A 17018-nucleotide genomic window follows, 5' to 3' on the forward strand; every position below is an offset into this window, starting at 1 on the left:
CTGCATTATAGTAGGCTTATTGGGCTATGACCAGAACTGTTCCATCTTCTTGTTTGAAGGAATATGTCTAGTTCACTTCATGTGAGAATCCTGCGGGATCCCTTGCTGTATAGCAGGTCACTGTTCTGCCTCTTGAAGTTGCCAAGATGGTTGCCTCAAACTGACAATTGTATGAGAGATAACCCTCTCTGAATTTAGTGAAAATTATGTTTGGCATACACAAAACTTAACTTTCAAGTACAGCAACATGACATCTTAACTAAATGAGTTGTGTAACACTGCCAAATAGTGAGGCACAACTCAAGTAACAGATTAAGATGCTGGGTGAGTAAGTAGGACAATAAGATTGCAGCACAAGTAAGTAGGTAAGTGAGTAGGACAACTCCCACGCTGCCTGCTCATTATATAGCCCCTTGCCACATGGAGAAGTTTATGCACTATTTTAATCATATTTACTCTCATTCTTGCCTCTTGAACAGGTGTCCCAAATGTTTAATGTTGTTATAATATTCACTGTGATTATCTACACTGAAATATATCTGTTTATTACCTTCATTACATGATGATAATTATTAAAAATTAGTACTTAAATGACACACTCACGTGTCATGTGTATGGGTATCTTGACACTTGTACAATGTGATGCTCTCTTGTACCACACGTTACAATTAATGCTCAGCTCTCTCCTCAGAGGATTTGCTGACAACAAACTGTCCAGGGTTGAGTTGCGTAAACATGTGCTCCTCTCATAGGATGAAATAGAGGAGAGATCATAAATAAACTCATCTCCAATAAATAAAACAACTTGGCTGTTGGCTCAGCCCGACAGTTGCTTACTAGCTGGGGAAACTGTTTCAGGATATTCAATAGACATGTATTCTGTATGGAGAAAATCTAATCACACTTTTAAAGGAAAAGACGTTTCTTTTAAATAGTCGTGTACCTATATGACTATTTTGATCTTAAGGTTATTCAAACATAACTATGTTAAAAAAAAGTCTTCTTAACAGTAATTTACTGTGTTTGTTTATCACCCTGATATTTCTTTCAGTTATTATGTCTTGTTATCTGGAACCATAACTTTTTTTTTTTCTTTGAGGCAATCTTTGCTGCATAAGCCATTAGTAAGCTAACTAATTGCATTAAGTTTATAGTTGTGACCTAATGAGTTTATAAAATTTGAAGCTCCAAGTTCCATTCTGTGATAACAAATGTGTATTTCTAAAGCTGCTGTGAAAGCTTAACAACATGTTGAAATCTTTTTCTTTTATAGGAGCAAAATGACTTCCTTTGTTCTACAAATGAGGTGAAGATTAAAAAAGATCCACATACTATGGTTGCTGATTCTATTTTGGAGGAGATCGATATAAAAATGGTTGAAGATTCGTGCTCTGTTAAGGTATCTACTGTCTCATTTGATTCCTGAATATTTTGGATATTGAATAGGACCTGAACAACCATGTAACATGCTATTTTTAGCTATGTTTACATAACTACTTTAATTAAATGTGAATATCATTGCAGCAGAACTTTGCTTAACATTTATAATTTCATTAAGAAACTAAATGTCAGAAATGTATGATAATGCTCTAAAGTTCTTGAAATGTACTTAGAATTTGCTTCTTGGTAGTATGATGTGAAGACCCCTGGGTCCTGGACTTGTGCCAGTCTCCTCTCTATCACCTTTCCTGTGTGACATTCCTGGTAAACTCTTGTTTTCTTCCCATCTTAACAGTGTTAAATTTGAGTCAATCAGTCATCACTGATCTGAATTTAGGGCTGTCAGTCAGTTGGCAGATTCCCTATAAGTTGTTTACATGGTCTTAAATGATTGCAAAGACGTTAGTCTTCTTTAGTCTACACTTCTTTAGTCTTTAGTCAACTAATGTCAGTGCACACCATCTCTCCACTGACAGCTCGTCTCCTTACACCCAAGTACTACTACTACTACTACTACTACTACTACTACTACTACTTTTTAAATGCCTACTCCTTATTGTTTTTTGTTTTGAGGCAGTTTTTTGTGGAAGCATCACTGTCTGCTTAATCCTCTCCCGCCCATAGCATAGTAATGCGTACTAGTGCCGGAGCAGATAGACAAATATAACTTACTGTTACTGGGATGTGCACTTCCTAGAGACAAAAGATATTAGTTTTCTTCTTTTAAAACCTTAGCAGGCGTATTAGAACATGCAATTAGGAAGGCTGTGACATATTGTAAACAAACATGTCGCTCTTTTGCATGAAAACGTTTTATATGCTAACAACATTGAATGATAAATCTTACTGCAAAACTGTTAGTAGCGGCGTAAGTGAAGTCAGTGAAGTGAAAAGTGAAAATGAAAGTGACAATATTATGGGAAATGATGATGTACACATGCGTGATGACATTTTATAGGCCTAAGTTTCAGTAGACAAATACATTGTCTTACATCAGACTGGTGGACTTCACTGAAGAGGTAGGACCTTGCTATTATCTTTTGTAGTACAGCATTAGAGTACTTCTCCCTTAAATTTGATCAAAATATTTTTTATTTAATTGCCCAGAAAACAAATGCACATACGCTTACTTGCAGCATAAGAAAGGTACGGTTGATACGAAATGGAGGGATACTTCTATTGCAGAAATAAGGGCATATTTTGGTATATTAATCTCTGTGGGTATTGTTCAGCTTTTTGACACACTTATGTATTTGTCAAAGGATCTAGTGTCCTTGCTCTTTAGTAGTTCAGGCAGTGCCACAAAATTGTTTCAAGGACCTGAAAAAAATATTTGTACTTGGTGTCAGAAGAGGAACAAGATAAAGACTATTTGGATTATTTGTACAATGTGAGACCAATTTTCAACCTTGTGGCAGTATTTGTAGAAATCTATAAACCAGAAAAGGAACTATGTGTTGATGAAGCTATGATGACTTTCAAGGGTAGGTTGGGCATAAAACAGTATATCAAGTGTATACCTACCAAATGGGGGACGAAAGCTTGGGTTCTGGCAGCAAGATCAGATTATACTCTTAGTCATTGATTTCTACCTTGGAAAGAAAAAAGTGGAATAAAGATTTGCTGCAAGGTGAACAAGTTGATCTTGAGTTGAGTAGGAAATACTAGGGAAAGTATCATCACCTATATTTTGACAACTTTTTCACATCACCAGAACTTCTGTGGATATTAAATGACAATAAGACGTACGGTTGTGGAACAGCGAGAACCAACAGAAAAGATTGACCCTTACCTCTTAAAAATACCAAAAACATGAAGATGAAAAGAGGGGATTCTAAATTCATGCAAGTTGGAGATGTCATTGACACAGTATGGCATGATAAAAGAGACGTTGCTTTCCTCAGTACCAACAGTGACTCTGCAGGCTTTTAACCCTGGAAAAAAAAGATTGGGCATGGCAATGAAAGAATCGGTGTGAAAGCACCAGAAATTGTACACAACTATATGAAAAATATGGGTTGAGTTGACCAAAGTGTTCAAGCATGTTCATATTATGTTGTTGTCAGACCGTAAGTAAAATTCTTTCAAGAGTAAAATTTACTGTGTCCACCTATTCAATACAATTATATTCTGTAGTGATTAAATCCTACATGAATTACATATATTAATTAGGTACATTTTTGCCTTAGTTTTGGGCATCTTCAGCCTAATAATAATCTTAAGGTCAAGTCCTTAAACCAATTAAACATTAGAACTTAAAATTGAATACAATGGTCTTAAGCTTAAAATTTTTTTTTACAAAAAGTTGTAATAATAATGTTATTGGGTTTACGTCCCACGAACGAATTTTTACAGTTTTCGGAGATGCCAAGGTGCCGGAATTTAGTCCCGCAGGAGTTCTTTCACTTGCCAGTAAATCTACCAACACGAGGCTGTCGTATTTGAGCACCTTCAAATACCACCGGACTGAGCCAGGATTGAACCTGCCAAGTTGGGGTTAAAAGGCCAGCGCCTCAACCGTCTGAGCCACTCAGCCTGGCTACAAAAAGTTGTGCTTTAGGTGATATTTACATAGATTTAAAAGTGTACATTAATTAAAACCCAGAATTTGTGACAAGGAACCAATTAAAATTATCATACAGTGGCTAGAAATTGTCCAAAGTGTAAATTGGAACTTCTCCAACTGTATGGATGAATCATTAGGTTGTTAGTTTATAGTTGATAGTTTATACCTAATGCTTTGGTCAATTTCTAGTCAGTGTGAACACATTTGTATAAACTATCAACCTAATGATTCATCCATACAGTTGGAGAAGTTCCAATTTACACTTTGGACAATTTCTAGTCATTGTATGATAATTTTAACCCTACACTGCATGATTTTTTTATTTTCTCTTTATTTTAATTCTAGACATGTATAATATATTCCACATTAAGGGAAAAATAGTTAAGAAATTCTTAAAATGATTTTGAGAGATTTATTGCATGAAAACTAACATGTGCCTAATTAGTCCCACCATGCACTGTCGACATATTTGTTTTGAAGGTTCACTTCCCATTTTCAGGTTGCTCACTTGAGGTGAAAGTCCTTGAAACAGTTCTTTTTGTTTGTAATGCACAATGCTATATCACACTTTTTGCAAAATATGAGGGTTTTCCCCTTGCATGAGGGAAATTTGTACCGTTGTCCAGTGTCTTTGTGAATTGGCTAGTATTTCAAACGATTTTGACGGACTGGTTGTGGAGGGTAAACTGCTGCTGAGGACTTCTTCCTCTTCTTTCCGAGGTCTCCTACTTCAAAACTTGGCCGTCCTCACTTTGGGGTGATTGACAACCCCACTTGACGGAGTGAAAGGGCTAAAACTTCCCGGAATTTCATCCGACAATGCACGTGCCTGCAATATCTCCTCTCTCAAGAATGACATTTTCTATCATGTTTCTCACCTAAAATATTATTCAAAATGGAATTAATATATTCGTTGACATATAGACACATAAAATGCAGTAAAGTAGGTAAGCAGCATATGTCATTCCATGTTCGAGGTTATCATACCACCACATGATCAGACTGCATAATGGGACGCATTAGTCACATATTTATTTTTCTAAAATAAATCTATACCAAATATCAAAATGGTTTTTAGTGTATTTGAGTATGAGCAGAAGACTTACTAGTAACAGTATGATTTTTCTTATTTGCACAAGAATACAAATACGTGCTATTATTGCGTGTGATTTTTAGTGCGAATAATGAATTTCCCCCCGCTCTGGAGGACTTTCAAATATTTGCTTCCGCTTGTGCTTCCAACCTTATGAAATATAAAAAATGCTTGCTTACATACACAGATGTCACAATCCTTCGTCCCATCAGCCATAAAGCTTCACTTTATCTGGCGTAACTGTAGTTACAGTGAAATATGTATTATGTGCCGAAATCGTCTCACCATGCAGTGGAGGATATAATCACTACAGAATATAATTGTATTGAATAGGTGGACACAGTAAATTTTATTCTTGAAATAATTTTACTTATTGTTATCTTCAATACGGAACAGATATGAGATTAGTTACTTGTAAAGTTGTCAGACCACATCAATCAATCAATCAATCAATCAATACTGATCTGCATTTAGGGCAGTCGCCCAGGTGGCAGATTCCCTATTTGTTGCTTTCCTAGCCTTTTCCGAAATGATTTCGAAGAAATTGGAAATTTATTGAACATCTCCCTTGGTAAGTTATTCCAATCCCTAACTCCCCTTCCTATAAATGAATATTTGCCCCAGTTTGTCCTCTTGAATTCCAACTTTATCTTCATATCGTGATCTTTCCTACTTTTATAAACGCCATTCAAACCTATTCGTCTACTAATGTCATTCCACGCCATCTGTCCGCTGACAGCTCGGAACATACCACTTAGTCGAGCAGCTCTTCTTCTTTCTCTCAATTCTTCCCAACCCAAACATTGCAACATTTTTGTGACGCTACTCTTTTGTCGGAAATCACCCAGAACAAATCGAGCTGCTTTTCTTTGGATTTTTTCCAGTTCTTGAATCAGGTAATCCTGGTGAGGGTCCCATACACTCGAACCATACTCTAGTTGGGGTCTTACCAGAGACTTATATGCACTCTCCTTTACATCCTTACTACAACCCCTAAACACCCTCATAACCATGTGTAGAGATCGGTACCCTTTATTTACAATCCCATTTATGTGATTACCCCAGTGAAGATCCTTCCTTATATTAACACCTAGATACTTACAATGATCCCCAAAAGGAACTTTCACCCCATCAACGCAGTAATTAAAACTGAGAGGACTTTTCCTATTTGTGAAACTCACAACCTGACTTTTAGCCCCGTTTATCAACATACCGTTGCCTGCTGTCCATCTCACAACATTTTCGAGGTCACGTTGCAGTTGCTCACAATCTTGTAACTTATTTATCACTCTATAGAGAATAACATCATCCGCAAAAAGCCTTACCTCCGATTCCACTCCTTTACTCATATCATTTATATATATAAGAAAACATAAAGGTCCGATAACACCGCCCTGAGGAACTCCCCTCTCAACTATTACAGGGTCAGACAAAGCTTCACCTACTCTAACTCTCTGAGATCTATTTTCTAGAAATATAGCAACCCATTCAGTCACTCTTTTGTCTAGTCCAATTGCACTCATTTTTGCCAGTAGTCTCCCATGATCCACCCTATCAAATGCTTTAGACATGTCAATCGCGATACAGTCCATTTGACCTCCAGAATCCAAGATATCTGCTATATCTTGCTGGAATCCTACAAGTTGAGCTTCAGTGGAATAACCTTTCCTAAAACCGAATTGCCTTCTATCGAACCAGTTATTAATTTCACAAACATGTCTAATATAATCAGAAAGAATGCCTTCCCAAAGCTTACATACAATGCATGTCAAACTTACTGGCCTGTAATTTTCAGCTTTATGTCTATCACCCTTTCCTTTATACACAGGGGCTACTATAGCAACTCTCCATTCATCTGGTATAGCTCCTTCGACCAAACAATAATCAAATAAGTACTTCAGATATGGTACTACATTCCAACCCATTGTCTTTAGTATATCCCCAGAAATCTGATCAATTCCAGCCGCTTTTCTAGTTTTCAACTTTTGTATCTTATTGTAAATGTCATTGTTATCATATGTAAATTGTATTACTTCTTTGGCCTTAGTCTCTTCCTCTATCTCGACATTATCCTTGTAACCAACAATCTTTACATACTGCTGACTGAATACTTCTGCCTTTTGAAGATCCTCACATACACACTCCCCTTGTTCATTAATTATTCCTGGAATGTCCTTCTTGGAACCTGTTTCTGCCTTAAAATACCTATACATACCCTTCCATTTTTCACTAAAATTTGTATGACTGCCAATTATGCTTGCCATCATGTTATCCTTAGCTGCCTTCTTTGCTAGATTCAATTTTCTAGTAAGTTCCTTCAATTTCTCCTTACTTCCACAGCCATTTCTAACTCTATTTCTTTCCAGTCTGCACCTCCTTCTTAGTCTCTTTATTTCTCTATTATAATAAGGTGGGTCTTTACCATTCCTTACCACCCTTAAAGGTACAAACCTGTTTTCGCATTCCTCAACAATTTCTTTAAACCCATCCCAGAGTCTGTTTACATTTTTATTTACCGTTTTCCACCGATCATAGTTACTTTTTAGAAACTGCCTCATACCTGCTTTATCAGCCATATGGTACTGCCTAACAGTCCTACTTTTAAGACCTTCCTTTCTATCGCATTTATTTTTAACTACCACAAAAACAGCTGCATGATCACTAATACCATCTATTACTTCAGTTTCCCTATAGAGCTCATCTGGTTTTATCAGCACCACATCCAGGATATTTTTCCTCTGGTTGGTTCCATCACTTTCTGAATCAGCTGTCCTTCCCATATTAACTTATTTGCCATTTGTTGGTCATGCTTCCTGTCGTTCGCATTTCCTTCCCAATTTACATCTGGCAAATTCAGATCTCCCGCTACAATCACGTTTCTTTCCATGTCGTTTCCCACATAGCTGACTATCCTATCAAATAATTCCGAATCCGCATCAGCGCTACCCTTTCCCGATCTGTACACTCCAAATATATCAAGTTGCCTATTATCTTTAGAAATGAGCCTTACACCTAGAATTTCATGTGTCTCATCTTTAACTTTTTCGTAGCTTACAAATTCTTCTTTCACCAGAATGAAAACTCCCCCTCCCACCTTTCCTATCCTATCTCTACGATACACACTCCAGTGCTGTGAGAAAATTTCTGCATCCATTATATCATTTCTCAGCCATGATTCAACTCCTATTACAATATCTGGTAAATATATATCTATTAAATTACTTAATTCTATTCCTTTCTTTACAATACTTCTACAGTTCAGCACTAACAATTTTATGTCATCCCTACTTGATTTCCAGTTCCCTGTTCCCTTATCACCGCTCCCTAGGCCATCCCGTTTCCCTGAATGTACCTCCCTATTACCCTTCCAAACAAATTTCCTAACTTGTACGTACCACTGCGGTTTAAGTGAAGGCCATCCGAGCGCAGATCCCTATCTCCTACCCACCCATTAGGATCTAGAAATTTCACTCCCAGTTTCCCACATACCCACTCCATAGTCTCATTTAAATCCCCAATCACCCTCCAGTCAGTATCCCTCCTACACAGTATTCCACTAATAACAATCTCCGCTTTCTTAAACTTCACCCGTGCTGCATTTACCAGATCCCACACATCTCCAACTATGTTGGTACTTATATCAGCTTGCCTTACGTTGTTGGTACCAACGTGAAACACTACCACCTTCTCCTTCCCCTCCTCCCTCTCTTCTACTTTCCTCAACATCTGCCTCAACCTAATTCCTGGATAACATTCTACCCTGGTTCCCTTTCCTCCACACACTTTCCCCACGTGTCTAACGATGGAATCCCCCATGACCAGAGCCTCAACCCTACCCACCTCATTTGATCCCCTCCCCTCCTGGTCAGCCCTATCTTTCCTGATAGCTGCAGAAGCTACTTCCTCCTCCCTTTTCTCCTTCCCATGACCCTGTTCCACCTGTCTTTTCCTATTCTCTACTCTACATTTCCCTTTCCTACCTTTTCCCTTTCTCCTACTTCCATGCATCTCAGCAACAGTTCCCTGTCCCTCATCTTCCCTCTGTTGTTCTACCTGGAGTGACTCGTACCGATTTCGCACAGACACCTGTCCTGAATTCTGATCCTGAATAGAGCCCTTGGCCTGCAATCTCCTTCCCCTTAGAACGTTAGAGCACCTGTCTTCTACAACTCCTCCCTTTCCTTCCCCTCCCTCTTGTACACCTACTGTAACCTGTACATTGTTTGAGGGAGTCCTATCTTCCTTCCTGTCTTCTGTGAGAATCCTAATTATCTCCCTCAAACTTTCCAACTCCTCCCTCATACCCCTCAATGCCTCACCACACCCACAATAAGTACACTCGCGCTCCTTAGCCATTCTTTATGGGGGGAAAATTTTAAATTAAAAAAATAAAGTAACTTATTTGCAAAAAAATAAATGAACGGAGGGATATATTGTCTGGGATAGTACACAACAATAAGGTAATTAATATACGACTACACTACAATACTACTTAGTCGTGCTCTATTTTTTTTTATCCTACAACCCCTAACAGGATAAAAACTGCTGTTAATTACTGAATATCGAAAGTAATACACAAGAACTACACAATTCCAAACTGCAATTAAGCCTATCCTAATTTCAACAATATTTTAGTAAGAGTTTCTACGGATACCTCTACTACACCAGTACTACACAAATATTTTACAATAATGAAATAAGCACACTAAATTCTAATAGGATATTACTCGTATACTACTGTACAGTACACTACAGTAATTTTTAAACTACTTTCAGACGTATCCTAATTACGATACCGGTACCGTACCGTATGTTACTACTAAGCACAACAGAAATGAAATTTGCAAGAACTACTGTACTCAAAGATTACCAACGAAGCTAAATGCTTAGACAAATTATTATTAGTATTAGGGTCTAATAGATACACACGAATATAGCAGGCAAGGTACGGCACTATCTAAATGTACCGTACTGTATCTATACTACAATGTATCTACACTACACTATACTGCGTTTGGTTAAATGCTTAAGTATCAAAAGGATTGCCGTACACGAAGAAAAACACGAATATAACTGGATACTATCTAATACTATCTAATTATATTATACCTTATCTTCACTACAATTCTACTGAAATGTGGTTATGTGATTATTACAGCTGGTGGATTACTATTATTTTCCCTACTCCACGGGACGGAGAGAAAAAAAAAAGTGTCCTTAATTAGGCCTACTGAAAAATACGAGGTTGTCTACAATAATTTATCAAATATTTCTGTCAAAACTACTACTACTATTACTCCAGGGACTTGAACTGCAATTACTGGGATATATGAACTTTATTATTATTAGCTAACCGCTCATAAATACTGAAAGATCGAGGGAGCGAAATATAAATTACGGATACTAACTACTTACTCAGAAGTACAAATGAATGGAATACAAGGTCAGCTGATTTTTATTTATATTTACTTGACTACACTACACCCTTTGTTCACGATTGTAGCCAACAATGCAATATTTGAATATGTGGAGCGACAATAATCAATAACAATACGACTGTTAACTATTACTGTGTAATCTCTTTAACTTCTTTTTAAATGGAAGTTTACAGGCGAATCGTGTTTTTTAATGTAGTAAATTATTACCTTCGCGATAGTTTGAACGTAGGATCTATACGAAATACCGGAGAAGTTGCTGCAGAAGTTACGGTACTACCATCCGTGAAATGGTGAAAGTACATCTTCTGTTTTGTTATAACCATTGCTATAGTGAATTAATTTATTGTATTTGACCAATGTAATAGACCCTGCAACAGTAGACATGGAACAACACAGCTAGAATTCAGGAAGCAACTTGTCACACAGCTGATTGGGAATTTCACTTGGTGCAAATGAGTAGGAAGAAGAAGAGGTCTTCAGGATGCAACCACATCTCCAAAATAATTACACTCCCCTAGCAAAAATTTCTGGTAGGTTAAAATCGTGTGTGAAATGCTGACACAAAGAGGACTCTATGTGGAAGAAATGTGCAGTCAGCTTTTAAGTGTAAACGATGTAATTTGTGTTTGTGCAAATCTGATTGCTTTCTATTGTTCCACCAATAAAGAGGAGTTTAAGTTATAAATTGTCCAGCCCCGCGGTGTAGGGGGCAACGCGTCCGCCTGTCACCCGGTGGCCCCGGGTTCGATTCCCAGCCTGTTCAGGGTTTTTTAATTGTACATGATTAATATCCCTGGTGTGAGGACTGGGTGTTTGTGTCATCCTTAATGTTCCTTTCCTCACATTCAACACTTTACACTTCCGCAATTTCCAAATACACGCAGGTTCATAACATATGTTACAAAGTAGGGGCAAAAGATCTTCTTAGGTTGACGCCCCGAATAAATAGAATTTTTAAGAAAATTATAAATTAAGCTCTACAAAGCATCCAATTCCTATATGTATGTACTGTTGACCTTCATTTTATTTAAGAATCATATATCTGGGTTCATTAATTTTTGCACCAAGAGTACTTTTATAAATGTCTGCATTTTTAGGATGATGGCTGAAAAGAATTCCTTTAATTCTGGGGAAAACATGCATTTCAATATTGGCAGGAGAGGGTTAATACAGGTTTCACTGTATGTCAACAACTGTTACAATTGGAACTATTTTACCTTCCCCCTATCAGCACAGTAATTAAACCTGAAAGCACTATTCTTCCTTGGTGATACTTACAACTTCTCTTTTCATACGTTTTGTCTGCTGTCCATCTCACAACGTTGCCGAGGTCTCTTTGCTGTCACTCACAATCCTGTGATTTATTTATTACCGTATGCAGTATATCATTATCTGCAAAATGCCTTGAATATGATTCCAGTAATTTACTCGTGTATATATTTAAGTGTACAGTACTGCCTTGCAGAACTTTTATCTTAATCATTACAGTATTGCATGATGCTTCATCCACTCTAATTGTTTGAGGTCTGTTTTTGTACTTTTTAGCAATTAACCACCCATTCATTCACACTTTTGTCTAGTCCAGTAGTGCTTGTTTGGTCAGTAGTCTTTCCATGATCTACCCTATCAAAAGCCTTAGACTTGTCAATAGCAATACAGTCGTTTTGACCTCCTGAATCAAAGGTATCTGCCATATTTTGGTGATAGCGATTCAGGCGTTTTGACCTCCTGAATCAAAGGTATCTGCTATATTTTACTGGAATCCTACAAGTTGAGTCTTACTGATATAACCTTCCCTAAACTCGAACTGCCCTCTAGCAAACCAGTTAGGACTTGGTAAATTGATATCACCAGCACTCCTCAGCATGGACTTCTGTTGCTTGACTTTCAGCTTTACCTTTGATCACCTGCCCGATCTGTCATGCTCATAGTGTGCATCAAGTGGTGGAAGCTACATGAAAAACAACAGAGCTAATGAACACCATTTGTCTCCTCCTGAATACAGATCACCTTGTGAGGGACACAAAGTATGAGATCACTGAATGAATTTGATGATCATGCACAAAGGAAATAGTGGGAGGGATGAAGCCAGTATTGTGGTCAAAAGTGTCTGGTGGAAGAATAACATGGCCCCGCATGCTGTGTAGTTCAAGAAGTTTGCCTACAAGAAATGGCTCTGGTCATGAAGTGTCACCAACCTGGTCTGCTATAGAGAGAGCTTGAATCTTTTACCAAACAAACTGTAGCAACCATCAAGAACAATTACTTTCGTAACTTCTTTGAGCGACTTACCAACGTGGAGGAGCCAGTGGTATCTGCATTTATTACGAAAACATGTTCTCTTTCATTTTGAATTTTCTTTACGGAACAGCAGTCGACAGGTATTACTAATTGACTGTCCGGCTCCATGGCTAAATGGTTAGCGTGCTGGCCTTTGGTCACATGTGTCCCGGGTTGGATTCCTGGCAGGGTCGGGAATTTTAACCATGATTGGTTAATTCCACTGGCATGGGGGCTGGGTGGATGTGTCATCATCATCATCATCATCATTTCATCCTCATCATGATGCGCAGATGCCTATGGGCGTCAAATCAAAAGACCTGCATCTGGCGATCCGAACTTGTCTGGTCATGTCATCCACATCAAGGATGAACCTGGCCAGTTCCTTCGAAACCCAACAGATATAATATACGGTAAAAGTCCGCTATTTTGAATACGGCATATAACGAGAACCCTGCTATAATGACAGTTTTTGTCTGCCCCTCCATTATTCCTATATTAAACTGTGTATTATTCTTCGGTTACAGCGAGATCCCAATCACTGATGCGTCAATTATTACGTGCGATTAAGCGCGCACAATTTTTTCTGTTACCAGTATATATGCACCCTGGTGATTATGTTGCATGCGATTGATCACCTTCGGTATCGTTTCCTGGCTGTGTCCACTAGCTCTCTCTCTCGTTAACATTCGAAGGTGATGTCAGAGTCGATTAGTGAAAATGAAGTAGCATATGGCTTTTAGTGCCGGGAGTGTCCGAAGACAAGTTCGGATCGCCAGATGCAGGTCTTTTGATTTGACGCCCATAGGCATCTGCGCATCATGATGAGGATGAAATGATGATGATGATGATGATGACACATCCACCCAGCCCCCATGCCAGTGGAATTAACCAATCATGGTTAAAATTCCCGACCCTGCCAGGAATCCAACCCGGGACACATGTGACCAAAGGCCAGCACGCTAACCATTTAGCCATGGAGCCGGACAGTCAATTAGTAATACCTGTCGACTGCTGTTCCGTAAAGAAAATTCAAAATGAAAGAGAACATGTTTTCGTAATAAATGCGTAAATAATGTGTCTGATAATAGTTGCTAACTCGTTAAAAAAGGCTATGTAAACAATCTCTTAATGTTAATGCTAAACACTGTGATTAAGTAAGAGTGGGATACACCTTAAAATATGGCAGTGCATCATTGATTTCAGAGTTTACTGTATATTTTCTCGCATCTGGTTAAGTTACAGAAAGGCTATTATCATGTAAATTTATAGCGAGAAGGTCATCGTTTCTCTACTAGCACTTGAAGTATGTTTTCATCATACGTATAGTATGGTGTGGTTTTAGACCATAGGGGGGCTTGTCAGGATCAGATTTTCAGTATGTGCCAGGTAATTAAAAAATGCTTCAATAGACAGTTATGTTTATGTTTCATAGATCTAGAGAAAGCAAATAACAGGGTACCAAGGGAAAAGATGTTTGCCATACTGGGGGGCTATGGGATTAAGGGTAGATTACTAAAATCAATCAAAGGCATTTATGTTGACAATTGGGCTGCAGTGAGAGGTAAAATGAGTTCTTGGTTCAGGATACTTATAGGTGTTAGACAAGGCTGTAATCTTTCACCTCCATGAACCCACTATGCTGGCGCAGCAGGGGGATTGGTGATACTCCCACGTGGCACGTCCCAGGTGGCACATAGTGGGTCCTAACCCGCTTGCCGGTGGACTTGAAGGAAATAAAATACCTCTCGTGGACCAAACACACAAACCCCTGTGGGTGGGGGATGCAGATGAAGAATACTCCCATGGTATCCCCTGCCTGCCATAAGAGGCAACTAAAAGGGGGGACCAAGGGATGATTGTATTAGAACCATGACACTACTTGTGATTAGTACAACCAAGTGGGGAACACTATGGGACGCCTTTACTTGCACGTAGTATCACTATGTTAGGTACCAAATAGGTTTGTGATTAGTAGCAAAAGAGTGCGTTGCCAGCTTTTACAGTATCTGTGATTAGTACCACTATATGAGCGACACCATGGTTCTGGCTTGCCTATAATTACTACCCACTATATGAGGAACACCACAGGATAGCGCGAGTCCCTGTGGTTAGTACACTTATGTGATGAACACCATAGGTTTATGTTGCGTGTAAATGGCACTGCAATGCGCGAAACACCATAAGTCTGTATTCCATGTGCGAATTTCTTTACCTGTGAGTAGTACCATGGTGTGTGGAATACAGCAAGTCTACACTACTTTTGATTAGTACCGCAACATGACAAATACCATGGTTCTAATTTCCTAGCTATAAGTACCATTATGAAGGGCCGATGACTAGGATTTTGGACCCCTTCCGACTACAAGGATCATCGATTCAGTATTGTGCTATAGAAGCAGTTCCTTGGTCAGTAATACGTCAGCTTCTGTGCATGTGAGGCACCATTGGTCGCTTCCACTGTTTGTTTTAAATTCATTTCCATCCATTCATTCTTCATCCTCACGTTTTAAATTCTGGTCAGTGGAGGATTTTGGATTTTTGTTTGTCATTTCATTTAATCTCATTTCGTACCATTAGGGGCTGATGACCTAGATGTTAGGCCCCTTTAAACAACAAACATCATCATCATCATAATCAGTGTTTCACCTTTGTTGTTCATTTACATGGATCATCTGCTGAAAGGTATAAAGTGGCAGGGAGAGATTCAGTTAGGTGGAAATGTAGTAAGCAGTCTGGCCTATGCTGATGACTTGGTCTTAATGGCAGACTGTGCTGAAAGCCTGCAGTTTACTATCTTGAAACTTGAAAATAGGTGCAATGAGTATGGTATGAAATCTACCTTTCGATTACTAAATTGATAAATACAAAGTATGTTACAAGTGTTATTTTTAATATCCACCTATTCATTACTAAATTGATATCATTATGTAAGAAATTCAACAGAATTGAATGTCAGATTGGTGATACAAAGCTGGAAAAGGTAGATAATTTCAAGTACTTAGGTTGTGTGTTCTCCCAGGATGGTAATATAGTAAGTGAGATTGAATGAAGATGTAGTAAAGTTAATGCAGTGAGCTCGCAGTTGCGATCAACAGCATTCTGTAAGAAGGAAGTCAGCTCCAGGACAAAACTATCTTTACATCGGTCTGTTTTCAGACCAACTTCGCTTTATGGGAGCGAAAGCTGGGTGGACTCAGGATATCTTATTCATAAGTTAGAAGTAACAGACATGAAAGTAGCGAGAATGATTGTCGGTACAAAGAGGTGGGAACAAGGCCAGAAGGGTACTTGGAATGAGGAGATAAAGTCTTAAGTTAGGAATAAACTCGATGGATGAAGCTGTATGCATAAACTGGCTTCAGTGGTGGTGTCATGTGAGGTGAATGGAGGAGGATAGGTTATCTAGGAGAATAATGGACTCTGTTATGGAGGGTAAGAGAAGTTGAGGGGGACCAGGACAATGATGGTTAGACTCAGTTTCGAACGATTTAAAGATATGAGGTATAGAACTAAATGGGGCCACAGCAGTAGTTGCAAATAGAGAATTGTGGTGACATTTGGTAAATTCACAGAGGCTTGCAGACTGAACGCTGAAAGGCATAACAGTCTTTAATGATAATGTATTTTTATATGTATGTATGAGATACAATGACCGGCTGAAAGTTCCTCCCTAGTTTCAAACATCCATATTTGTCTATTACAGCTCTGTCCTAGGTTATTTACATTTTTACAAGAAGTTAAATCCCTCATTTACAACACTACATAATACTTCAAATCAGTATACTTACCATAATATTAGGATGTCCCTGGTTCGAGCCTCGAAGAGGCCCCTGGTGGATGGTTTATGACTGCATCTTAATGGCACAGATCCCTGGTTCGAAGTTTTCTCTTCTGACCTCCGTCTGCTAATCCATGGTCTTGGGTTGGAATCCACTGAAACTGGCTAGTAGAAACAATTGTTCCATTAACACGTTTTCCTTCGTCACTTGCACAGTTAATGTTGAAGTAACAGTGGATGTATTTAATTTTTCTCCAACATTGCTTATTACAATCCAATTATTTCTTCGACACTGTTTATGAGAAACTATCCATCTCTCCAACATTTGTTTATCTTTATCTTTCCAATACTGTTTATCAGAACCTAGTAATTTTTTCCTCTGACACGGTTTATAGAGTTCTACGTACTCCTCCAACACTC

At 38.4% G+C, this 17018-nt stretch overlaps 1 protein-coding gene across 1 annotated transcript in view; it reads left to right on the forward strand.

Annotated features, from left to right (window-relative positions):
* Positions 1–17018, forward strand: part of LOC136875052 (zinc finger protein 852) — a 91445-nt gene that overhangs the window by 40774 nt on the left and 33653 nt on the right. The window contains exon 3 of the mRNA XM_068227875.1: positions 1274–1399. Within this exon, the coding sequence (XP_068083976.1) occupies positions 1274–1399 (126 nt within the window). The remainder of the gene's footprint in view (positions 1–1273; positions 1400–17018) is intronic.

Source organism: Anabrus simplex, chromosome 5 (genome assembly GCF_040414725.1).
Source record: "Anabrus simplex isolate iqAnaSimp1 chromosome 5, ASM4041472v1, whole genome shotgun sequence".
Classification (NCBI taxonomy): Eukaryota; Metazoa; Arthropoda; class Insecta; order Orthoptera; family Tettigoniidae; genus Anabrus; species Anabrus simplex.